The 25,709-nt window shown below is 52.6% G+C and overlaps 1 protein-coding gene across 10 annotated transcripts in view; it reads right to left on the reverse strand.

Annotated features, from left to right (window-relative positions):
- The window catches only part of GRM4 (glutamate metabotropic receptor 4), a 116,506-nt gene that overhangs the window by 81,302 nt on the left and 9,495 nt on the right, over positions 1-25,709 (reverse strand). For 9 of the 10 annotated variants that reach the window (XR_007401101.1, XR_007401100.1, XR_007401102.1 and 6 more), the window contains exon 2: positions 22,864-23,758. Coding sequence is in view for 7 of the 10 variants with exons in the window: in XM_025418464.3 (XP_025274249.1) it covers positions 22,864-23,382 (519 nt within the window). In the remaining 3 variants the exon portion in view is untranslated. The remainder of the gene's footprint in view (positions 1-22,863; positions 23,759-25,709) is intronic. The other variant, XM_025418468.3, reaches the window with a different exon arrangement.

Below are 25,709 nucleotides of genomic sequence, written 5' to 3' on the forward strand. Positions count from 1 at the left end.
CAGGTCCCTGGGAAGCCTCTTCAGGCACTTTTGGTGGAGGACGACTGGGAGGTCGATTGCTGGCCTGGAAGGAGGGGAGGCGAGGGAAGAGGGGAGGCAAGAATGGAAGAGAGAGGGATGGATGGAGGATGGAGGGTGACTGCAAATAAACTGCTCTAAACTGGCCCCCCCGACAATGCTGCAAATCCAGTCTACACGGGGCAGCCAGAGAGCACCCTGGAAACCATGCAAAAGATCCCATCATTCTCTGCTTAAAACCCTCCAAAAGGGAACCCTGGGTGGCGCAGCGGTTTGGCGCCTGCCTTTGGCCCAGGGCGCGATCCTGGAGACCCGGGATCGAATCCCACATCGGGCTCCCGGTGCATGGAGCCTGCTTCTCCCTCTGCCTGTGTTTCTGCCTCTCTCTCTCTCTCTCTGTCTATCATAAATAAATAAAAATAAATTTAAAAAAAAAACCTCCAAAAGCTGCCCAGAACAACTGGAGGGAACAGTCCAACTCTGTCCCAGGACCCAGGAGTCCCTGCTGGTCCAGCTGCGCCACCCCTTCCCCACCTCTCTGAACAGCATGCTTATTGTTCCTCAAATGAGCCATGAGTATTTCTGCTTCCAAACCTTTGCACCGCCTGTGCCCTTAACCCAAACACCATCCAGCCACTGGCTCCCTTCCTTACTTGCCTGCATCTATATTCAAACACCCTCTCCCCGACCACCTTGTGTAAAATAGCCTTCTCTCTCCTCATCTGTCTCAAAACCCCTGACCTGTACGCTGTTCATCCACAGTGCCTGTCACCATTTGAACTATTGCTCACCTCATTTACTATCTTCTCCCCCTCTAGAGGGTCAGCTCCATGTGGGCAAGGAGTGTATGTGTGTGTTTCTTCACTGATGTATTCCTAACCTAGCCCAACATCTGACTATTTGGTGAATGAATGAAGGAATGAATGCTCAAGGCCATTATTTGGGCCATCATCACCTCTCGTCTGAATTGTTCCACTGGATCCCAATCACTCTCAAGACTCAGGCCTCAGCCTACAACCAACCTTCCACTCTACACTCAAAGGAATATTTCTAACCCCCAAATCCAACCAGGGCACTGTTCTACAGGATCAAGTCCACACTCTTGGCCTAAGCCCCCAACCCACCCCAGCACCCCCCTCCACTTATCCACCACCCAACCCTCTCCCCCCAATGCCACAAGCCTTACTGATCCAACCAGACATATCTGAAGTTTTAGCCCTTTCCACTTAGAGCACTCTCATGGCTCCCTCTCTGCCTACAGGATACTGACCACCTCCTCTAGGCAGCCACCCTATGCATGCCCTGTCAGAAGTGACTTCTCCCTCCTCTGAAACCCCATAGACCCTCACTTGCACCTCCACCACAGCCGTCCCATACCCCAACTTAAGCTATGACAAATCACACATATGCCACACCTCCCATTCCAGGAAGGACACAGATTTATTCACTCTGGCAATCTCTGCCATCCCTACCACCTGCTCCAGTAGCTTGCACAAACTCGGAGCTCCATAAACATTTGCTGAATCAAACTGAACCAGTTCAAACACAGTCCAGGGAGAGTGCCCATTAAGAGGGGTCTTTCCTCCAGTTTGCTGGCATTTCAGGCTGGTCTGAGGACAAACGGACTTTTAAGTACCTCTTAATTGCAGCACATGGGAGCAGCTGGCCCCACATTCCACTAACCTCTCCTTGAGGGATGCCTGAGAAGAAATCAATTCCCCAGGGTTGAGAGGTGGCCAGGGCCCTGTTAAAACGGCAATGCACGGAATGAGCACTGGGTGTTACACTATATGTTGGCAAATCGAACTCCAATAAAAAAATATACCAAAAAAAAAAAAAAAAAAACGGCAATGCCCTGCCTCCAGTCCAGCCCATAATAGCAGCTCCTGGTCCACCCAGCAGCCTGCATATATGAGCACAAGCATGGCCACCCCCATGGGTGAGGACAGCAGGCACAACACAGCCACTGCTGAATTATTTATTCCTTACATTGTTAGCACAGTAGAGAGAGCAACCGTGTCTCCAGGCTTCAATTAAAATATCAAGGCACTCGCACCGTCTGCCGGGCCACATGCCCAGCTCCCACCAAAACTGGCAGGATGGGACCGCCTGGGAAGCCAGAAGCTCCCCAAGGCCAACCCTGCTGCCCTGCTTTGCCTGCCCTCAGCCAAGTCCTGTGTCTGGACCACAGACAGGGACCCCTCCTCTAGGGGTCTGCAGTGAACTTTAACCCAGAGGCTGCCCCTGAGGCCCCTGGCAAAACCGTCAGGGCTCTAAAAGACCACTTAGTACTTCAGTGACCTAAAGGAGACTCTCTGGCTTCCCAAGGCGGCCCTGGGACAAGCCTGGCTGGGTTTGAACCTTACTCCAATTCTCTATCAGCTCCCAGCACCCCCCGAAACACTTCACAGCCTGTGGCTGGGAGGCAGGAGTTCAAGGCTCACCCCAGCTCTTCTCCAGCCTCCACGATGAACTCTGGCCACATCACACCACCTCCCTGGACTCTGCTTTCCTTTTTTTTTTTTTTTTTTTTGGCTCTGCTTTCCTCACTCAGAAAATGCAAATGACGATGCCCAGGCTGTGACCCCATGGGAGCGTCACAATCACTGGAGAGGGGCTTGGGAAAAGTAAAATGAGGTATAAATGTTGGCCTTGCTAGGAGAGGGCTTTCATTTCAGAAGAGTGGGTTCTACAGCCTTGCCACCCGTACCCCAACCTGAAAACCCCTGATTCTGAGGCTCAGACTCAGGAGGAAAAAAGGGCTGGCAAAGCCAGGAGCTGGCTGGGTCACAAGCTAACTAGGTCACCCACAAGATTCACTTCAACAACCCCCGGACTGGAATATGAGGCCGAGTGAAATCAAAGTGGGCGAGCTGAAAAAGAACAAGAAATTGCAAACACATGCCGCCAAGAACAGTGGAATGAGCACAGGTTTCGGGGACAGGCGGTGCTGCAGGCCTCCGCTACGCCCTGGACAAGCCCGCTTCCTCACCTGTAGGATTTCCCAGCTGGTCACTTACATTAGATAACCGTTATGAAGCTCTGACTCAGTGCCAGGCACATAAATTCAACCATGGGTGTTATTAAGCACCTACTATGTTCTGGGCCAGGAGGTAGAGCAGTGAGGAAGAGAGGCAGAACCGTGACTTGCAGAGCTTGACATCCGAACCATCACTGTTATCCATCAAGATGATGACAGAGGTAGCATTTGAGATGGGCCTTGAAGCACAGGAGAAATTTCCACAGCAAAAAAAAAAAAAAAAAAGGGATCCCTGGGTGGCGCAGCGGTTTGGCGCCTGCCTTTGGCCCAGGGCGCGATCCTGGAGACCCGGGATCGAATCCCACATCGGGCTCCCGGTGCATGGAGCCTGCTTCTACCTCTGCCTGTGTCTCTGCCTCTCTCTCTCTCTCTATCATAAATAAATTTTTAAAAAAAATTTTTTTTAAAAAGTGGCAAGAAGGTATAATCCTTTCGGAGAATTGTTTGGCAGTACCTTTTTGTTTTTTGAGATCTTATTTATTTGACAGAGAGTGAGAGAGCACAACAGGGGGAGCGGCAGGCAAAAGGTGAGGGAAAAGCAGACTCTGCTGAGCAGGGAGCCTGCTACAGGGCTCGATCCCAGGACCCCAGGATCACGACCTGAACTAAAGGCAGAGGCTTAACAGACTGAGACACCCACCCTGTGGCACTGTCTTTTTAAGCTAATCATTCATTTAGCTGATGAGCCAGCAATTGTGTGTGTGTGCATGTTTGTGTGTGTGTTCATATACATATATATGTACGTGTTTGTATATGAAATGAGTGCTCGTGTCCACTAAAAGACATGTCTACAAATACTCAGAGTACCTTTATTCATAATAGCCAATCACTGGATTCACCCCAGATGTCCAGCAGAAGCAGAATGGGTAAACAGTTATGAACCAGGCAAACAACCACACAATGGAATAGTATGGAGCCATGAAAAAGAAAAATGCCAATTATTCTTTCATCTAACTACATGGATGAACCTCCCAGACAATGTGGGTGAAAGCAGCCAGATACAAAAGACTTACTGTTTGTGTGATTCTGTTTATAAGAAGCTCAAAGCCAGATGCAAGTAATCTATACTGTTAGAAGTCGGGCTCGATTAGCCTTGGGGAAGGAAGGATATGGACTAGGAGAGGCTCAAGGGAACACTCTAGGGTACTGGAAATGTTCTCCGTCTTAATGTTCATACAGGTACATGCATTTTTGAAAGCGCATCAAGTAGTACACCTGAAATTTGTGTACTTTACTATATATAAGTTATACTTCAATTTTTTGTAATGTAGAAGAAAGAAGAGGTGGACAGAGTATTCTTCAGGGACTGAGGGAACACTAGAAGCAGAAGCCAGCAGATTGGACTTTAGGAGGCATAAGGAGTGGCACAGGGGACCTGGAGCAGGAGTGACAGCGGCCAGAGGGAAGGACTAGGGTGAAGGTCGGCCGGATGGGCTGCTGAGGCAAAGCCACTCTGGGAGCCCAGGGGCTTCCACCTCCTTCTCTGGGCACCCCCTGCCACACTACCCCACCTGTGCACAGCAAGTGGTACAGGTGAGGTCATTCCCCCTCCCTGCCAGCCTGTCCCCCCACCCCCACCCCCACCCCTCCCTCAGCCACCACCCTGAATCGGAATCCCTGAGTTTAATTTCTGGGGCTTTTGGGAGGCTTTCATCCTGAGCAGAAATAAAGTGATAGCCACAATCTCTCACCCCCATGCCTGTAGTTCAGCCAAGCAGGTTTCTCCAGGCCCCCGTGTCCCACGCCCACAGCATCACTGAGGACACCTGGCTCTGCCTCCTACGCTCCACCTGCCATGTCCACCTTCCCATCTGCCCTCTCAGGGAGCTCACCTGAGCACCTGTCTCTCCCAGGATAACTGGTCCAATTAGGTAGGACCCTCCCACCTTCTGCTTCCTACCACCCAGCACCCAAGCCTTCGCTATCACATCACCCCTTGGAGAGAGAGAGAGCACTAGAAATGCACGGCTGAGGGAGCAGCCAAGAAACCTCACACCCCACCCAGCCACCAGTGAGACATAGCACATAAAAGGGCCCCCTGATGGGGGATTACGGAGCCATTACACACCATGTTTCAAAGACTATTTAAGGATAGTGGAAAATGCTCCCAACTGTAGTCTGGTGGGCAAAAGCTGGCTACAGAACCACAGAGGTGTTATTGTCTCAACCTCGTAAATTATATATAAGAGAGGCTAGAAGGAAATACACAAATGTTTCAAGTTTGTCACTCTGGATGGTGGAATGAGTGGGCAATTTTCATTCGCTTCTTTATGCGCTTCTGCTTTCTTCCAAATCTGCAATGAGCACATTGGCTTTTAGAAGGAGTCGGACCATCAGGCCACACTCACACATAAGGACCCCGGGGCTGATGGTCCTACGCTCCACAGGGCAGAGGAAGACCTACACGATGCCAGACTGCAAACCACCTTCAGCACCACCCACAGACTCCCACACTAAGACAGGTGGCCTCAAAGGACCTGCATGTCACATCCAGCTATGTGGAGGGGACGGGCACAGGTCTGGGGATCTAGGACCGGGTTTTTTGTTTTTTTTTTTAAGATTTTATTTATTTATTCATGAGAGACACAGAGAGAGAGGCAGAGACACAGGCAGAGGGAGAAGCAGGCTCCACGCAGGGAGCCTGACATGGGACTTGATCCCATGTCTTCAGGATCACGCCCTGGGCTGAAGGTGGCACTAAACCGCTGAGCCCCCCGGGCTGCCCCTAGGACCGGGGTTTAAAGCCCATCTCTGATTCTGACTAACCAGGTGGTCTCCACACATTAACTTCTACGGGCCTCAGTTTCTTCCTGGAAAGTAGGGCATCTGTTCTGAGCACTCTGTAGTACCATCGGCCTGTGGAATAACCAAGAAGGGACTGTGAAAGGTTGTAAACTGTCACTGGTTGTAAGAGACCCTGGTGTCCCATTCTTGTTTTTCTGTTTTTCACCAGGCCCTAAGGCCCTACCACGGTTTCTTTTTTTTTAGATTTTATTTATTTATTTATTTTGTTTATTTATTTAAGAGAGAGAGCATGAGCAGAGGCAGAGGGAGAAGCAGACTCCCTGCAGAACGGGGAGCCCAATGCAGGGCTTCATCCCAGGACCTTGGGATCATGACCTGAGCCGAAGGCACACTCAACCACTGAGCCACGCAGGTGCCCCCCTCCCATGGTTTCCAAGAAATGCTCAGAAGCTGCCTACAGCAGGTGCCTGAAAGTTCCCCAAATCATGGACCGTACCCCTATGCTGAATCCGAAGCTGTACAGAAAACATACGTATTTTTAATTAAACTGGAAACCCAACAAAAGCTAAGGAAAAAGCCACTTCCTCCTTCAACACTGCCAAAGACCACTGTGCACACTAGAACAAAACCCACTCACTTCATCTCTATGAAATAGGGAAAAGTTCAGTGTCGAAGCATTCTTACTGCCTAAGTTCTAGCCAACTCTGTGCTGGATTTCCTTTTGGAAAAGAGGTTCGGTGGTTTGTTTTTTTGTTGTTTTTTTTTTTTTTCACGTTGACATCTTTCTGTTAAAAATATTTTTCAGCTCATCTCTCTAGATTCTATGGGGACTCCCCAGAAGAAATAGGTGATATAGTCCCTGACTTCAGGGTCCCTCTCTTGGTGGGGAGGCTAGAGGGAATGAAAGCTTTAGGGGCCAGCACAGACCCAGGTGAGGACTGGTGTGGGAAGGGTCTCAGGGGAGGAGGTTTGTAGCTGGATATGAAGAGCGGGGAAGAATAAAGAGGGTTTTCAGTAGGGGAAGCCACGTCTCATTCAAAGGGAGTTCGGTGAATTATGTAGAATTAATATAATAAATATGTACAATGGCTGCAGGTGACAGCATCTCCCTGAATAATTTGGAGGGGGGAGAAAGGAGGCAGCAGAGCCCTTGATTCTTCAGAGGAAGTATTACATGGAAAATCCACATGGAAAACAAGAACAGCTTCAAGCCCCCCAAAAGAAGAATTCTGAGGCCCCTCCAGGAAGAAGTAAGAAAGCTCCTGCCTCACTACCCTCAGAAAGTATTCAGTAAAACTGGGTCTTGATGCATCGCGCAGATGGGGAAATGGAAAGGCAGACAGTCTAAGTGATCTTGTCAAGGGCCCAAGGCTGGTTAGAACAGAAGGGGGGCCCTCCAGCAGACAGCAGTGTCTAAACCAAGGTGCAGACGGAGGATAAACATAATGTGCGGGCCTGGGCCAGAAGCACTCCTTGGGGAGCCAGAGAGGCAAAGGACCAGCCAAACTCCAGCCCTGAGCCGCTGCGGGACCCAAGGAGTCACCACCCCTCCGAGCCGCGTCTGTTACAGGGATACACAAGGCAGCCGCAGCGTCCAAAGACAGCAGAGTATGGGCACTGAGGGTTTTACTAGGGGTAATCACACCTGAATGATGGGGGGTGGAGGGAATGGGTGGACAGATGGCCAGCCGAGCCAGGCCAGCAATGGTCACCCCCGCTGCTAGTTCTCAGCACCTTCCGGGACCTGCAGAGAGGCCTAGGGCTGCCTCCACCCCACCCTACACAGACTCACAGTGAAGAGGGCGCACTCACTCCTCTGAGCCTCTCCTTAGCTAAGGACTGAGGTCCCTGCTCCCCATGATCTGCTACACAAGGCTGCACAGAGGCCAGGTCAGCAGCACCAGCCACGGGGCCTCCTCCCAGCCCCACCCAGCTGGCAGCAGAGGTGGAGACCAGGCCCCAGGGAGTCCAGGCCCCACCCAGGGCTGGCAGGAGGCCATGAGATTACAAATACACTGGCCCTCTGACCCGGCACTCCCACTCCACTCCCACTCCGTAGGAATTCACCCCACAGAGATGTGCAAAGCAGTCAATGACAAAGGCAGCCATCATGACTCTGTTCACAAACGCACAGGGTGGGGAACCACCTAGTGTCCATCACCAGGAGACCGGAAGCAGGGAGTACTGGTGGCCATGCAAAGGACAAGGTCCTTACTCGCTGATCAGTCCCCAAGGTCACCCCTGCTGCAGTCATGTGAAGACAGTGGAGGAGAACACAGGTGTACACACCTTGCCCTGATACACTAGGTGAATGGTGCCCCCAGCGTGTGCCATACGGCAGCCCCAAGTCCAGACTCATGCCCTCTTTGAAAGGAAGCAGTGGCTGCCTCCATGGTGGGGCTGGGGTATGTCCCTCAGTACCTTTGAATACCCATGGGAAAGTATTTCACACTTAAAAAATACTACTACAGGCCTAGGGGGTCTGGGGCCCCTGGATAAAGGGCACGTTCAGGAGAGAGAAGCATCTCCATGGGAGATCCTCTCAGGCACCTTCACCTACAATCTCTCTCTCTGCCTACCCCCCTACCCCTCCACTCATCCTGTCCTCTCCCCCTACCTCCCAAACTGCTTGAGAGAGAAGCCAGGACTCAAGGCCAGGGGGGCCAGCACAGAAGTTGGGGACTCCCCAGCCTGATGCTAGAGGGGAATGGACGGGGTCCTGGTCCAGGCTGACAGGCCAGGGCCGAAGCCAGGCCCAGGTGAGCGTGGGGGAGGACAAGCAGGGGAGGGGGCTACTCTCCATCGGTTGGGTTTGTTGCACTTTCCTAATTGATTTTATGTCTGTGTCCCCAGGATACTTAGGACCATCTTAGAAACCACTTAAGCAATTTAAAATAATCAAAGTACTTAGAAGGCACTTAACATTTCCTCACACTTCAGGCTTCCCATAAACCCCCTTTCAGCTGCAACCTGAGGCCTCAGTCAGGAGAAACCACTGCCAGGAGGTAGGTGCCTATGTCAGGCCCCTACCTCCTGCCATGTCACCCCAAGCCTCAGCAGTACCCGAAGCAAGACAGCTGACCCCGACACCAGCACCAGGCTCTCTCTCTCACCACCAGGCCTTCGGACTCCTGGGTCCCTCCGCCTGCAATGCCCTCCCCTGCTGCCCAGCACAGACCTCCACCTACCTAATTGTATCCTGGCTATTGAGCTAGTTGTCCTCCTACAGGAAGCCCTCCCTGACACCTCCCACCAAGCTGAATAAGGCCATCTCATCTACCCCAATTAAAGCACTCATCTGTCACACCTGGGTGGCTCAGTGGTTGAGTGTCTGCCTTGGGCTCAGGGTGTGATCCTGGGGTCCTGGGATCAAGTCCCACACTGGGCTCCCTACAGGGACCCTGCTTCTCCCTCTGCCTGTGTCTCTGCCTCTCTCTTTGTGTGTCTCTCATGAATAAATAAATAAAATTTTTTAAAAACACTCATCTTGGGCAGCCCAATGGCCCAGCGGTTTAGCACCACCTTCAGCCCTGGGTGTGATCCTGGAGACCGGGGATTGAGTCCCATGTCGGGCTCCCTGCATGGAGCCTACTTCTCCTTCTGCATGTGTCTCTGTGTGTCTCTCATGAATAAATAAATACAATCTTTTTAAAAAATGTTTCTTTAAAAAAAAAAAACTCCTCTTACTGTCATGAAATTACTGACCATTTGACTCTGGAGTCAGGTGTCTTCACCCCAACCCCAAGTTTCAGAAGCATGGGGCATGGTCTGCATAAAGCAGAGATCTGTCACGTTTGTTGTGTAAAACAATGAATCAAGCCTGACATCACAGATGGAGTCGAGGAGACACAACCTTCCGGTGGACAACACTAGAGCCTGAGTCCTCAGTTATCCTCATCCCCATTTTATAGAGGAGGACATCCAGGCTCAGAGAGATCCAGCAACACTCCCAAAGTTGCACAGCAAGTGAGCAGCAGACCCAGAGGAAGCACCTCCAAATGCAAGTCCACAAGGCACCCGGGAGCTTGATGAAACAAGACTTCACACCCTGAGAATCCTCTTAGCAAGGCTGCGTAGGTCCAGGCACCTGGTGAAAACGTGTGTTCTAACCAGCACCAGAAGGGTCCAATGTGGAGGCAGGTTTGGAAACCAGCATTCCTGCATAAAACGTAGAGAGCAACCTGCCAGGCTCTGGGAAAGTTCAGGAGGCTTATTCCCCACGAGTCTGCAATTCCACTCCTGGGTGTGACCTACAAGAAACTCTCCCAAGAACACAAAGACACAGTGGCCAGCTTTGTCGTGCAGCACCCTTGGTAAAAAAACTAGGAAGATCATCAGGAACCTTGCTAGGTGTCCACAGTCAACAAACAAGAAAATGAACAGGGTGCTGTTCCAAGGGGGGGGAGTATGTGGCCAAGGAAAAGTTGAAGAGCAACATGATACCCAGATCCCAATTTTAGCAAGCTTAAAACACGCAAAACAAAACTATTTTTAAGTGCACAGTAACTGAAAGAATTACAAACAATCCCTACAGGACAGGGCAGTGGCTGCCTCTGAGGAGGAAGCGGAGGAGGGTGCAAGACGCACACATGGAGCCTCTGATGACATCTGCAACGTTTTCGTTCTTAAAATGAAAACAAATGTTGATATTATTAGGGCAAAACATCAGTATTTGACCAAGCCAGGTGTTGGGTACAGAGCAGTTTATTAGGCTCTCTAATTCTCCATATGCTTGGAATTTGGGGGTAATAAAATTCATGATGCCTTGTGAGAGAGAGAGAGAACCCCTTTCCTGCCAGGCTCCTGTGGATGATGCCACTCACCTTTGATAAAAGGCTCCTTTGTGAATGCTGTGTGCTCCCCACTTCCCTCACCTCCCCTCAGAACAGACCTGATTCTGGAAGCCATGTCCCTCACACACCTGGGGGCAGGGCCCCCAAATGTCCTAACCCTCAAGGTCTCCCCTGAGGGGAGGAGTGTCCTTTGCCCACATTCCTTCCTAAGGATCTAGCTTTGCTTTCTATCTGCCGCTATGGTGCAGGGGCGGGGATGGGGAGAGGGGGAGACATGGGACTGGATTCCCTGACAGCTCTCAGGCCCCAATTCCAAGGGAGGGAGGCAGCTGCACTGAACACAGACACCCACTGCCCTGACCGAGGTTAATGCTGCTGGGCCTCCCCTGAAACCACAGACCACAGGGGATGAAGAATGAGCTAAGTGCTGTCTCTCTACTCTGCAGCCCTAGCCAGAGACACCAGAGGACCATCAGGGCCCCTGGCTGCTCCTGCTCAGCATGGGGGTGCTGCTCAGCGGGCTCCCTCCCTCCCTCCAGCATATTTCAGTCTTAACAATTTTAAATTCCTCCTAGGCCCCTGGGGATGGCTAGAGAACAGGCTGCCAGGCCTGCTTCTACCTTCCTGCACCTGCACTTCACACCTCCTGTGTCATCCAAGGGGCCCCTCTCAGTGGACCCCAGGAAAAAACTAAAGCCTGGGTGGGGAGGACTCAGGCCTGAGAGGGGATAAAATAGGGGGACAGGGGGAAGAATCCAGCCTCCCTCTCATGCATGAACAAACTTCACAACAGTTACTGCTTCTTGAGGGCCTACCACACGCTAGGCACCAGGCCAGTCAATTTACCTTGTCCCATTCATGCTCACAACCGTCCTACCCATTTTACAGATCCAGAAACAGGCTCAAAGACGTTCTGTGACCTTCCCTGCCCGAGGTCACACAGCCAGGAGTGGCAGAGCCAGGATTTGCCCTGTCTGAAGTAGCTTCACATCCCTGCAACTGACCAAGTGTCCCCACCACCCTGGGATGCCTGCAGAGCCAGCCCACGGTCATCCCACCGGCAAGGGGGGGGACGACAACGACGACGACGACGATCTGAGTCGGGAAAGGGGGCCTCGAGGGGTTTGGTGCCCACCAGGAGGCTCTCAGTACTGAGATATGGATGGCCATCATCAAGGCGGGCAGGTGGTCAGAGTGGCTGGGAGGCTAGGGCACACCTGTCCAGCCTCAGGTGAGCTGCTGGCCAGTCCTACCTCTTGGCCTTAACTGTGGATGAGGCCACCACATGATCCAGGGAGAGGCCCAGGCAGAGCCAGAAAAGGTGGAAGGAAAGGGAGAGATGTGGGTAGAATATGAGGGAAGCAGAGAAAGCCACAGGGTCCCACAGAATGAGGCAGGGACTGGAGACTAAGGGTGGCCCTGCTTCCCTCCCCCCATCACAGCTCGGGGGTACCGCTCTCCATGGCAGCCCCAAGGCAGAAGGCTGGGGCCCGCATCTCATCCCCTCACCCAGGCCAGGCCCCTGAGCAAGTGGCAAGCGTAAAGGTCAACTGGAATATAAAGCAGAATGTGCCTTATTTTCATTTCCAATATGTCTGGGTCATAAAAATGCTAGTTTAATAAATTGGGAGGAAACCGAAAAGCACACAGCTCATTCAGGGCTGGGCAGGGGAGGTACCATGAGCTTAACAGGTCTGACAATGTGGGTCCCACCCCTCCACAGGGCCCACTCCCTCACCAGGTTCCACACCTGGTCCCAAGGCTGACGGACTCCCTGGCACTGACAGGGCCTGGCACTGGGGTGGAGGGGAAGGGGCCTAAAGGTGGGGGTGTCCAGCCCGATTCTGCCCTCAATAAGCCCCTGGACCTCAGGGAGCCCTACAAGAGCCATGCAAAGGAAAAGGACCTCACGTACCAGGATGGCTGCAGCCCACGAAGGCTCAGGGAAGTCTTGGATTTTGAGTCAGGGTTTGAAGGAGTCTGACTCTGTCCATCAGACATCAAGAGGGGCACTCGAGGGGCACCTAGATGCCTCAGTGGTTGAGCATCTGCCTTTGGCTCAGGGCGTGACCCCGGGGTCCTGGGATCAAGTCCCGCATCGGGCTCCCTTCAGGGAGCCCGCTTCTCCCTCTGCCTGTGTCTCTGCCAATCCCTGTGTCTCTTATGAATAAATAAGTAAAATCTTAAAAAAAAAAAAAAGGAGGGGCACTTGAGGAGGAGCACTTGACCAGGAAAATCCCTAAGGTAGGTTTGGAAAGCAGGGCCCAAGTTCAGAGAACATGCAGGGTTGAGGCAGGCTGGACTCCACTGGAGAGACGACCAGAAAGGCCACGGGGGCCATGGCAATCCCATGGTGACCTGACCCCTAGGAGGTAAAACTCAATGCTCCTTCTGCAGGAGAGGCCACGGGGGAGAGGAGTGGGGTCAGCCCACCTGATCCAATGTCCTCCTTCCACCCAAGGTCACACAGTGAGTTGGCAGCAGAGCCAGACCCAGAATGCAGATTCCTGAGCTATGGGAAGCCTCAGTAGTAAAAGGACCCACAGCTCTCCCCTGAGTGGGGAGCCAGTGATCACCCCAGCATCCCCAGACCTCATAGTGAGGTTCAGGAGAGCCCCAGGACCATCCCACTGGGGACACTCAGGTACACTCACCAGTCATCCCTCTGCCAAAAGCCACAGACCTGCCCAGCTCCCCAGCTTGCATGGCTCAGACCAAATCCTCTCACCTGAACCCCCCTTGGATGCTCTGTCAGCGGGAGATGAGGACCAACATTATGGAGCCCGGCTGTGCACCCACCCACCCCACCGCCAGCTCCTCGCTACATTATTCCACATCCTTGGCCTGAAAGGTACATTTGAGTCTGCCCATTTCACAGATGAGATGAGCAAGGTCCAGAGAGGTGGAGTGACCTGGGGCCAAGCTCTGGGCTACCTACCATGTGGCTACCTGCAAGGGCAGGGAGTGCTCTGGGCTTCGCTACAACCAGGCATTCAGCCGCCATCCACAGTCTACACGCTAGACGCTACCCTAGCACTCTCCATGCATTTGTGCAGTCTTCACGGCGCCCTATGAGGTGGGTTTCTGGCATTTCACGGACAAGGAAACTGAGGCACAGAGAGGTGCCCCCCAGGTAGTAAATGGCAGAGCAGGGGTTTGAAACCAGGCCCTGGAGCCAATACCTTAACCACTACATGCTACTGCCTCTTGGGGCTCCCTGTCTGGCTGGCCCTACCTGGCTCCTGTCTCCAGCTCTCCTTCCTCAGATTGGGGGAGAGTGGAAAGGGACAGCGTGGGGGGGGGGGGCATGGGTAGGAGGAGGCCAGCAGGATAGGATCCTCCCTCAGGCTCCGCCCTTATGGCTCCTCCCCCATCACCTGTGTGGCTCCAGGAGAATTGTGCAGGGACCACTTGCCTATTGTACAGGTGACAAAATTGAGGTCCTGAGAGGCCCAGTGATTGCCCAAGGTCATCAGACTCCTGCCCGCCCCCCTTCCACAACACCCTGTGCAGCAATAAGGAGCAGGATGTGGGTTTTGGAATCCCTGTAGTCCCCCTCTCCCTGCCCCCAGGGCTCAGTACTTCCTCTTGGGTTCCCAGGTCAATAACCAGGAAAAGCCATGCCCCAGGGCCTTTGTACTTGCTATTCCCTCTACCTAAACACTCCACCTCCAGATATCCATAGGGCAACCCCCCTTACTCTACCAAGCCTATGCACAAATGTCCCCTTTTCAGTAAAGCCACCCCCAACCATCCCATTGAAATTGGCCCCCCACTCCTTCACCTCTCTAGTTACTTCCCTGCTTTGTTCTCCATTAAGTATTTATATGCTTTACCTATCCACTGCCTGCCTTCCCCCTCAAACGTGGAAGCCCAGCAAGGCAAGGCCTTCCTCCGTTTTGTCTCCTGCCTTATAAGGTTCCTTAAAGCAGTAGTCCTCCACCTAGGGTGCACGTGGGTTTCACCGGGGAACCTGAGTTCCATCTCAGACCAATTAATCTGAATTCCTGGGGTGGGGCTCAGGTACTAGGATTTTTTCAAATTCCCCAGGTGATTTCATCGTGCAGCCAGATGGAGACTGCTGCTGGCAGGGCTGGGCACAGGAGATGCTCAGTATGGAGTTAGTAAACAAAAGAGTGAGTGAATGAATGAATGAGTGAGTAAATGAGTCAGTGGAGAATTAATTGATTTTTATAGGTGGACAAGCCGAGGTCCAGTCAGGAGAGAGAGCCAGATGCTGGCAGTAGTGAACTTGAGCCTCCCAGGCTCTGTCCCACCTCAACCGCAAAGTCACACCCCTTGCCCACCCAGGGGCCGTCAGCTCCCACCTGGACTCCAGGAGCCCACCAGGCTTCCCTCAAGGGCATTTCTGGGAAGTCCCCCCAGAGGCCCCACTCCCTCCTTCTACTTTCACAATAACAGACTTGTTTGCCAGTCCAGTCGCCAGGGCTGAATCCCGGCTTCCACTCCCAAACCTCCTGCATTCCGAGCGGCTCTGCAGGCACAGGGGGCACCTGGGAAGTAGCAGGCTTGCCAGGGCTGCAGGGTGGGTGGGGTGCCCCCTGGGGAAGCCAGGTGGAAGGGGAATGCCGGGCCCACTCAGAGCACCTGGTCTGGTGGCCAACCCAGCCCCCTCGCAGGTATCCAAACACAGGTCAGGCCTCCACGTCTCATCAGCCCCCTGGAGGCTGAGGAATCAAATGGCTCTAGTAAATTCCCCTGGTGGTTGCAATGAGCAGCCAGGCTTGAGAACCACTGAAGCCACACAACCTCTACCCCGGCAGCCCTACCCACCCGTCCTCCCGCTACCCCTGGATCCCCAGCATCTGACTGTATTGCGGGGGCTACCCCTCCACCATGGACAACATCCAGCTGGTTTGGACAGAGCTCAGAGGGCATGGAGAGAACTAGCAAAGGAGTAGTCAGGGGGGCTCTGAGCCTGGGCCTGCAGCTGCTTCCTGGGGCCACGTGTCCCCCCACCCCCCTCGGTGCAGGCTTCAGCCTGACCCTTATGTCTTGAGGCCCCCCTTCCCGGACTCTCACCACAGACGGACAGCTGATGATTGTGGGAAAGAGGGGCACAGTCAAGCAAGGCCTATGTGCTACCCCTGATAGTCACCCTCAGCAAGACCCCCTTCCCACACCTCCTCCACACATTCCCCACCCCTCATGCGGCCTAGCACTTCACAAACACTAACCTCTGGCAAAACTATTCTGGTGACACCAGTGTCCCCTGAGCACCTCCTCAGGGCTTTGCACACATTATCACCTCTGCCAGGCAAATACCATCATGCCTGTGAGCAAACAGACTCAGAAAGGCCACACAGAGTATCAGGCCAGGTCTCAAACCCAAGTCTTTCTGATGGCCAAGAGATAGGAGAGCAGAGTGGCGAGCTGGGTAGCTTCTGGGCCAAACAGCCTGCATTTGTATTCCAGCTCCACCACACATGCTGTGTGACCTTGGGCAAATTGCTCAGCTTCTCTGTGCCTCAGTTCTCTATTTGTACAAAGGGAATAACAATTACACACCAGGGCTTGCTGTGAAGATTAAGAAAAACCCTGGCACAGGATGTGTGTTTTGTTGTAAATGTGGGATTTTTCCACCTCAGACACCTCTCCTGGAGGGTCCCTCACTCACCCTCAAATATTTATTGAGGAAGCTTTGTTAGAACAAATCTCTAACAACAGCCTCAAATGGTACAGGATTAGATATGCACTAACAGGGAACAGAGATTTGGGTGAAAGGAATTCCATAAGTCAGGGAGGAACCGGAGGTGTTTTGGGGTTGGAGATACATCCAGGTTGGTCCTAGGATGACCAAAGTGGTGGGCACTGGTGGGCACTGGTTTAACCCAATGGTAAGATGGGCCTGGCTACAATCATGCCCACAGCCAAGAGCTGATACAGAACTCTGTAGACCATGGCGACCCTGCTGATAGCACAGAGTCTGGGGGGACATGGGGACAGCAGATGCCTCACTCTCCATGAGTTCATTCAGCCAAGATTCCTGAGAGCCTATGGGCCTGGCACCAACTGGGGGTCCTGCAGGTGCTGCTGAGAGGCTGGCGGGGTCAGCTGATGTCCTCTGACTCATCTCACTTCCCAGGTGGGAGCTCAAGTGTAGCCCTACACCCGGCTGCCTCAGTTGGTAGAATGTGTGACTCTCGATCTCAGGGTTGTGAGTTCCAGCCCCATGTTGAGATTACTTAAAAATAGAGATTACTTTAAAAAAAAAAAAAAAGAGTAGCCCTAGATTATACATAAATGTGGGCCTGGTATATACCCACAAAACTTTATTTATGGGCACCAAAATTTGAATCCCACATGCGTTTCCTGTGTCGTGACATTATTCTTTTGATTTTTTTCCTTCAACCACTTAAAAGACCAAGACTATTCTTAGCTCATGGGTCATACAAAAACAGATAGCAGGCCAGATTTGGCTCTTGGGCTAACCCCTGGTCTACAGGGGAAAGGCAACAGCCAAGAGGAAAACAAGGAAATGTGCACATGAGTACAAACCATGATGAGTACCATAAAGGGAAAGACGGGGAAACAAGACCGAATAATTGAGGGGTAGGAGGGCTTCTCTGAAGGGAGTCCATTTAAGCTTCAGGTTGAATGAGAAGTACCTATCCCCACAGAGTGAAGGGAGAACATTCCATATACAGGGGACAGCAAATGCAAAGGCCCTATGGTGGGGAAAACAGTGTCATCAAGGACCATAAGGAAAACTTATGAGTTTAAGGAGTGCACCCAGGAGAGACAAAAGATGTGGTCGGAGTGCCTGGTAGCACAGAGCCTCTCAGACAGGCAGGAGTTTGGAAATTTGCATTTTAATCTAAAAGCAATGACAGGTTTAATAGGAGTGAGATCTGGCTTTTAGAAAGCTCACTATGGCCACTGAGCAAAGGTTTGGCTGTGGAGAGGCCCATTTGGAAGGAGAGAGAAGAGAAAGTTTCTGCAGTGGTCTGGGGAGAGGCCCCAGGGGTGGGAAGGGTGAGGGGTGTCATGTCTAGGGCACATTCTAAGAGGAAAGCCTGTAGGGTTTGCTGACAGTAGAAAAAGGATGTACAAAACTGTCACCAGATTTTTTGGCCTGGTGCTGGAAGGATGAAGCTGTCTTCAAGGGAGTGGGCAAGCTGTGGGAGGGTGGATAGACTTTCTTGAAAGTTCCTCCTCGTTGTGCAGTGAAAACACTTTGAAGACACAAAGCCACATCCTCAATAGAATATCTTGTGTTATTTAAGCCATAAAGTTTCCCCCAGAGTCCTGGGTCAGGCACTGAGGAGCAGAACAAGCCAAGCACCAGGCAGGCAGCTTTCTCCAGAAGTAAGCCACAAACCTTTACAGCACTTACAACCCCATGTGGGTCCAGAGTATCACACAGCCAGGAGGGCTGGTGGGGGGTTGCACAGAAGGCCTAATGTGGCTCACCAGCGCCCCCGGCCCTGCCTTTCTTAGGAAGCTGGGGCACCTGCCCATCTCCACCCTCTCCCCAGCTCACCAGTGTCCCCTCTGCCCCCTCTTCTCCCAGCCCCCTTCTGCCCTCCCTCCATTTTACCCCACTCCTTCCTCCCATGCTCCATTGTCTGACAGTGAGACCTAGCTTGTTATCTTAAAGTTAGGTTGGCTGCTTGGTCTGCAGGAAGACGAGAGGCCCAGCAGATGGTGGGGCCTCTCCAGGATCAGCCTCAAAGGTCACCGTCTGTCACTGCCCACCCGCTCCAGCCTCTTCCACATCAATGGAGTCTCTCATGCTGATTTCAGGCCCCACAAGCTGTGCAGTGACATTTCCTGCGGGCTGACTGTGTGCCAGGCACCGTGCTAGGCCTTCTCTGGACATTAACTCTTAATTATCTCACCTGGTCTATGAGGATATGTTCTCATAGGATAGGCCTATGTTCTCATCCCCATTTTACAAATGAGGAATCAGAGGGGCACCTGGGTGGCTCAGTGGTTGAGTATCTGCCTTCAGTTCAGGGCGTGATCCTGGGGTCCCAGGATCAAGTCCCACATCGGGCTCCCCACAGGGAGCCTACTTCTCCCTCTGCCTATGTCTCTGCCTCTCTCTCTGTGTGTCTCTCATGAATAAATAAATAAATAAAATTGTTTAAAAAAAATGAGGAAGCAGAGGCACAAACAGGCAAAATAATTAGCCATGGTGACAAAGACTCTCTGGCTCCAGCATCCAAATTCTTCAACACCAGGCTGGATAACCCCACACACACCACCCTCTTCAAGCCTCAGCTTTTCTGTCTGCTGCAAATGAATGAGGGACTCAATGGAACGATTTCTGGATCCTTCTAGCCTTTATAAGTCTGGAATTTAAAAACTGCTTTCTTCCAAGGCACCTGATATATTCTTTCTCCCCCCCAACAGTGGCTGCTCTCAGGGAAAGATCTTCTTGGCCCATTCACACTATGGTATAAATGACCTACACGGTGAATGGAGGTGAGGGGACTCTGGTGGAAAGATTCAAACCCAGGCCTAACTCGTTCCAGAACCTGGGCTGTCCCAACATAGCATTGCGCTAGCCACATCCTTGGGCTTTAGGAGCTCTTCCAAAAGGTACTCTTTACACCCATCAATATTCCCTGTTCCCAAAGAGAGAGCCAAAATGAGGATGAAGGAAGAGGATGGGAACAGGAAGTAAGGGATATAAGCTATCAAGTCAGACCCACGACTTCTGAGAGTCAGGGCTTCTGGTCCCCATGAAAGCCTGGGTCCCACTTCCAACCCAGTTTATTTGGACAGGCATTCTGGAAGGAGTCAGGCCTGGGAGCTGAGGACCTAACTTCTGGCCCTGCCTAGAAGGACTTAGATTCTACATCTGTACGATGGGGAGTTGGCCCCTTCCAGCTCTACTAGTTTTGAGTTTTGCTCATACCCTGACCCCAAAGGCACCCCATTAGCTTTCTCCAGGTAGGAAATCACCTCTAGTGCCCCCAAGCCCAGAGCTCCTCTCTGAGCTGTGCACAAGAAACTCACCTCTTAGAAGAAGGGGAGCTATAATCACAGCCTCTGGTAGAAGTTCCCAGCAGGCCCCACTTATTGGCCTTGGCAGAGCAGGGCTGGGGCTGCAGTGATGCCCTTTGAAACTGACACCTGACACAGCAGCTCTCCTGGCCTGGGCGCCCCTCCCTCATGCTCCCCAGGCAGTGGCCTCTGCTCCTGACCGCCCCCAACAAAGTTCAACCTTTTTGCCTCTGTAAAAGGCTTTTAAGTTTCTCACCCAGCCTCTCATTTCTCAGTTTAATTATTGAGGAGCCCTCTTGCCGCCAGGCTGGAACATTAACACTGTTAAAAAGGAACCCAAGGAATGCAGACCACAGATGACTGCCTCCCTCTGGCTCTCTCCCCATCTCCCCTGCCCTGAATCTCCTTTCCAACATGTCCCTCCTGCCCCCATTCCTTCTCTCCTCCCCAGGCCCCCACCTCCCAATCCCATCTCACTTTCTGTGCAGCAGGGAGGCTCCTGACCCCCTGCCTCAACCCATTCATCTCTCGGGCAATCTGAGAAGGCACAGATAAAACTGAGGCCTCAGCCATGTTCATAGGTAACCAGATGGGCAGAAAAAAAGGAGTACCTGTGAGCCCCTAGGCTGGTGAGGCCTGGCTCCAGGCACCCTCACCCTACCAGAGACCTTGTGCCAACTAGAGAGAGATTAGCATGGAAGTCACAGTGCACTCCCAGTGGAGTCATTGATGCCTCACTCCAAAATATCCATGTTTCCAAGAACTCACAGATACCATTCTTGTACCCTTTACCCTGTGTCAAGTGACACCTCTCCACTCCTTTAGCCTCTCCATCTCTCCATAAAGTGGGTACTGGCTCATCTCTGGGAGATGGCAGGGAGGCACTCACTGAGGTCATGGACACAAGGGTCCCATCACCTTTGGTTCAGGATGTGATCCCAGAGTCTCGGGATCCAGTCTCACATTGGGCTCCCTGCACGGAGCCTGCTTCTCCCTCTATGTCTCTGCCTCTCTCTCTCTGTGTGTGTGTCTCTCATGAAAAAATAAATAAAATCTTTAAAGAAAAAAAAAAAAACAAGGGTCCCATCAGACTGTCTTCTAAAACACCCACAGTCCCCAAAAGTGTTTTTTTTTTTTTAAGATTATATTTATTCATGAGAAACAGAGAGAGAGAGGCAGAGATACGGGCAGAGGGGGAAGCAGGCTCCATGCGGGGAGCCTGATGTGGGACTCGATCCTGGGACTCCGGGATCACACCCCGATCCGAAGGCAGACAGACACTCAACCACTTGAGCCACCCAGGTGCCCCCAAAAGTGTTTAATAAAAAGCTCCAATAAGGAAACTGCAACAGCCCCATGTATATAGTCTGGGCCTCTTCTCCAAGGCCGAGGACCTAGGCCCCACCCAGACAGATTGACAAGGAGTCTGGGGCTTGTCCTTTCTGCTGATGGCCCCAGGTGGCCTTCCCTCTCAGGCCTGGGGCAGGCAGGCTGAAGCAATGACTCAGCTAACCTAAGCCATTGCCAGGACCTGGCCTGGGCAGCTGAGCCCTGCTTTCTCCTCCCCTCTGGGTCTCCACTCCTCAGTGCGGGTGGGAGAAGTGGACCAGGCTACCCATTCCCAAACCATCTGTAAGGAATGATCTCTGGCAGCACAGCCCCCTGGGGGCTGTTTGGATTGTCTACTGCAAGGGCAAAGTTTCCTTCAAGTTTTCTGTTCAGCTTAATCTGGCATTCTTCATAATTCATCCATTTGCTTAAAAATTAAGATAGTGTTTCCATTTGGATTATAAGTAAAACCAACACCCCAGGAAGAAGGCCCATAGGTAAGGAGCACAAGGCACATGACCCCACAAAGTTCTAACTCCCACCCCACGCTGTAACAGGACAACTCTAGCTTCATTTCTTTCCCACTCCCACCCCATGCCCAACTTAGTGGACTTCTACACCATTCACCTCCACTTCAACCCAGGCCCCTAAAAATGCTCCCAAAGTACTGATGCACTATGGGACTGGACAAATGGGCTCTTGAAAAGGTCTAGGTGAGAGAGTCACAGCCTCACCACTTCCCACTCTGCATGGGCCCAGACAGCCTCTCTCAGCCCACTGGGTCTAACTTTGGAGACTGAGGAGGGAAGGGGCCACCTCCAGAAGCTGGGAACCTGACACCAGGATGAAGGAGGGACCCAGTGGCTTCCTCTGTGCTTTCCTTCCTCCTCCTCCCACATATTTTCCCTCCCTCCCTCCCCCCCCACACCCCGCACCCCTTACACAACACACACACACACACACAAGCACACAAGCACACACAAACACACAGCAAAGAAGGCAGGCTCCAAAGAAGAGCGGCTCATAATTATTGGTAAAATGCTTGTAATGTTTTTCTCTCTACCCGGTAGCTTTCAGTTGTTTTAGCAGCTTAGCGAAGCACTTGGCTCCAATTGAATTGCAAATCAGCAGCTCTTGCCCCAGGAAGAGAGGAAGGGAGGTAGCAAGGAGGGGGCAGGGAAGGATTCCAGACGAAAGGGAGAAAGGTGTGCAAGGAAGAAGGGCAGGAGGAAGGAAATGAGCAAATGAGCAAGGGAAGCTTGGTTCTGGGCCCAGAGCAACAGCTACAGAGACCGCCTGCTCCTTCGAGGCCCTTTCCCTGTCCTCATCCACCATCCACCTTCTGCTGTAGCCCACTGCCCCATCCAAAATATCAAGACACATTTTATAACCATAATCTTGGGGTGAAGTGTGAGGGCCACACTGGGCTTTCTCAACTACTACAAGAAAAGCATATCTTTCTAGGGAATTACAATTTATTTGAAAACAATGTCAAAAACAAAAGTCTTGCTTTATCTCTTTGGCAGTCTCCAACATTCATATTTCCATTTTATCTATTTCTTTGACTCTGTTTCTCTTTCTGACTACATGTATTTCTACATATCCATCTGTCTGTCTTTTTACACATCTGTCCACCTATCTCCTTCCTTCTGTTCACCAGCACTTCATTCTCCCCTCTTGGTTCAGAATTCCCCACAGAGGAGCGGAGTTGATCAGGGAACTCTGGGCGGCCGTGCTGTTTCAGCACCATGGTCAGCACCCGGAGCCGCTCCTCCCTGACACCTACACTCCTCGGATCCTCAGCTCTCACCACAGGACTGCCCCCAAATTCTCAGATACTGTTGTGGGGGATGGTACAGTCCTCAGAGTCCAGGAGGGAAGAGGAGAAAGAAACTAGCCAGGCCTGGCACCCTAGGTTGTTGGCGGAAGACCACGTCTGGGGCCAACTGGCCAGACACTAACCTTGAAGAGGCGAAGGATGTTGGCCACCATGATGGAGACAGAGCTCCCTGAAGCACCGATGACACCGACCACACGTTCCGGTTTGGTGATGATGGGGGGGCCGCCACTGCCACAGCGGACCTCTGTGCCATCCTTCTCGATGAGCGCCTGCACAAAGGTCAGGGACTGCTCGAGGGCATGGGTGTCCCTCGAGCAGGTGTCCAGAATGCGGGCGCCCAGCGTGATGTTGGGCAGCAGGTCCGGGTCATTGTTGATGCGATCCAGGGCAAAGAGCATGGCCTCCAGCCGATGGATGCCCTTCTCCTTCTTAAGTTCTCCACAGGCCTTGCCCTCTGAACCCCGACCGTGCACTGGGAACAGGCCGCCCAGTGTGATGTCCCCATCTATGCGAATGGAATTCATGTGGGGGTGGCCCTTGGGCTTCCCCAGGGAGGAAGGCACCCAGGGGCCATAAAGGCTAAGGAGCAGGCAAAGAGGCAGCCGGGCCCACCACCAGCCCCAGCCTGTCTTCCCAGGCATCTCGGAAATCCCTAGAGACCCATGAAGGGCAGGCCCCACTCCTAGCCTTGGCAGGCCCCTGGCCCCACAGCCTGGGTGAGCATGGGCAGGGCAGCCCCCACAAGTCTCTCCAGGGCTGCTTCAGCAGCAGGGTGGCTGAGGGCAGCCAATGGGGTCACCCATGCTGGTGCTCCTCGCCACTCAGGCAGTGCTCAGTTGCTGACATGGGCCATTCCCACAGGCAGCAGGGAGTGGCCAGGGAGCAGCAAAGCTCTAGTCTTGGTCCTCACGTTCTGCGGGCCTGTTCTTGACAGATGAATGTGAAAAGAGAGTGCTCCTAGCTTCACGTATCTTGGCATCAAGGAGAAAACAGCTTCAATGCTCTCCTCCTACCAACCTTAGAAGGGAGAGAGAGGGAGAGGGAGGGGGAGAGGGAGAGGGATGGAGAGAGGGAGAGGGAGGGGGAGAGAGAGAGAGAGAGAGAGAATCAAACAGAAGCCCAAAGAAGACATTAGCTATTCTGATCTCTCATGAGGAGCCTGAGAGAAGGAGATGCTGGAGGTTATCGCCACAGGCTCCACAAATCTGAACTTGGTTTTCTCCCAGCTGCTGCTCGACTTTGGTTCAAGTGGGAGAGCCTGAGGCAGAAATTAGGTCATGTTTGAAGATTTCTTAGGCCTAGACCCACTGCCATCAGAAACCAGGGGATCAGAGTGCACACTCCCCAGGAACAGCCTGAACTGACTTGAGAGGAAGAAGGGTCTTCCTCAACACTCACCCACATGAGGGAACAGCAAGAAATCAGGTCCACAGGATCCAACCCCATTTTAGAGATGAGGGAACTGAGGCCCAGAGCAGAAGAGCATTTTGTCCAAGTCACACAGGTAGTGAGAAGCACAATACCACGCGGACCCCAGCTTCCCAGCTCTGGAGCCAAAGACACTTAGGTTCCTTGGGGACTGAGGAATAAGGAAGCCAGCAAGGCCCCCTGCAGAAGAAACCAGGCTGGGAGCTGCTCACTCTGAAGACCAGGGAGAAGCTGGGGCTGTCCCAGCTCAGAATCCTCATCCCAAATCCAATCGGGCAATGCAAATTTCACATTTCTACCTCAGCCACACCCCTGGCAGACGGTAACCCCAGGGGCTCCAAGCTCAAGGAGGTAGGCCTCCTTTTCATTTGCTTGGCCTCCCTCCCCCACCATCTTTCTCATGGTCTTTAGCTCTCAATTTCTCCACTGCTCTTTCTCTCTCCCCCACTTCCTCCCTCTGAGAGGGGGGGCTCAGGTTATGGCCTGAACTACTGCACATTATTATGATCATTGTCATTATTATTGTTGTTGTGATTAAATATTTATCTGCAAGGGTAGAGGAGAGAACACCAGCTCTTCCTCATTCTCACTGCTAATTTGGGCTAATTTCCCCTGGGGTTCCTTCCCTTGCCCCAGCCTCCCACTCGCTCAAAACCAGCAACCTCCCTCCCCTCAACTTAGAAGGCCACAGGGAGAAGCACTGGAAGCTGAGTCAGGGATTGGTTGGGGGGCTGACACCCAGGCTCCCATTCCAATGGGTTTGTCAAATGAAGACCAGCAAGCCACTCACCCATTCTGTGCCTCAGTTTCCCTAGCCATTTAGAAGAAGGGCTTGTGTTTGGATTAGGAGGTTTTCCTAGAGATGCAGTCCCTGCATCCAGGCCAAGCAAGCCTCTCAGAGCCACCTGTCCCCTGCTTGGACTTCCCCCACACAGAGGCCCCAACTGCTCCAGTTCTGGGAAAGGAGAGGAAGAAGAGAGTACAGCCTCAATTCCTGAGCTTCCCTGCCTAGCGCCTTCTGAACCCTCACCTCACACATCTGACCCCTCATCAAAATGTTCCCCCACCCTTTAGCTCCTCAGAGGCCAAGAACAGCTATTAATTCTCCTTCAGCCCATGCCACAGGGGAACCAGAAGCCCCGAGGAATCCCATAACCCTCCCAAAGTCACAAAGCAAGTCAAGATGGGGCAAGACTCAAAGCCAGCACCAGTCACACTGAGAGGTCCGAGGTAGCCTGCAGGAAAGCTTCCTAATCCCACAGCCACTCCTGAAGCCAGGAGCCAGTGACCTAGTGCTGGGGCGGGGCGGGGGTGGGGTGGGGTGGGGTGGTGGTGTCAGTACCTGGGGGAAGGCTGAAGAGTAAGAGCTGCTAAAACACCGGAGGGGGGCTACACCTCAATGGAACTGTCATCCCCACTTCCACCTCCCTGTGAGTGAGTTTAGCAGATGGCTTTCTGGGTGGCCACGGGGAGTGAAGGGCTGTGGGGTAGTTGCCACTGATGCCAGCACCAGGCAAAGGCAATTCAGACAGGAACACCG

The sequence above is a fragment of the Canis lupus genome, chromosome 12 (genome assembly GCF_003254725.2).
Source record: "Canis lupus dingo isolate Sandy chromosome 12, ASM325472v2, whole genome shotgun sequence".
Classification (NCBI taxonomy): Eukaryota; Metazoa; Chordata; class Mammalia; order Carnivora; family Canidae; genus Canis; species Canis lupus.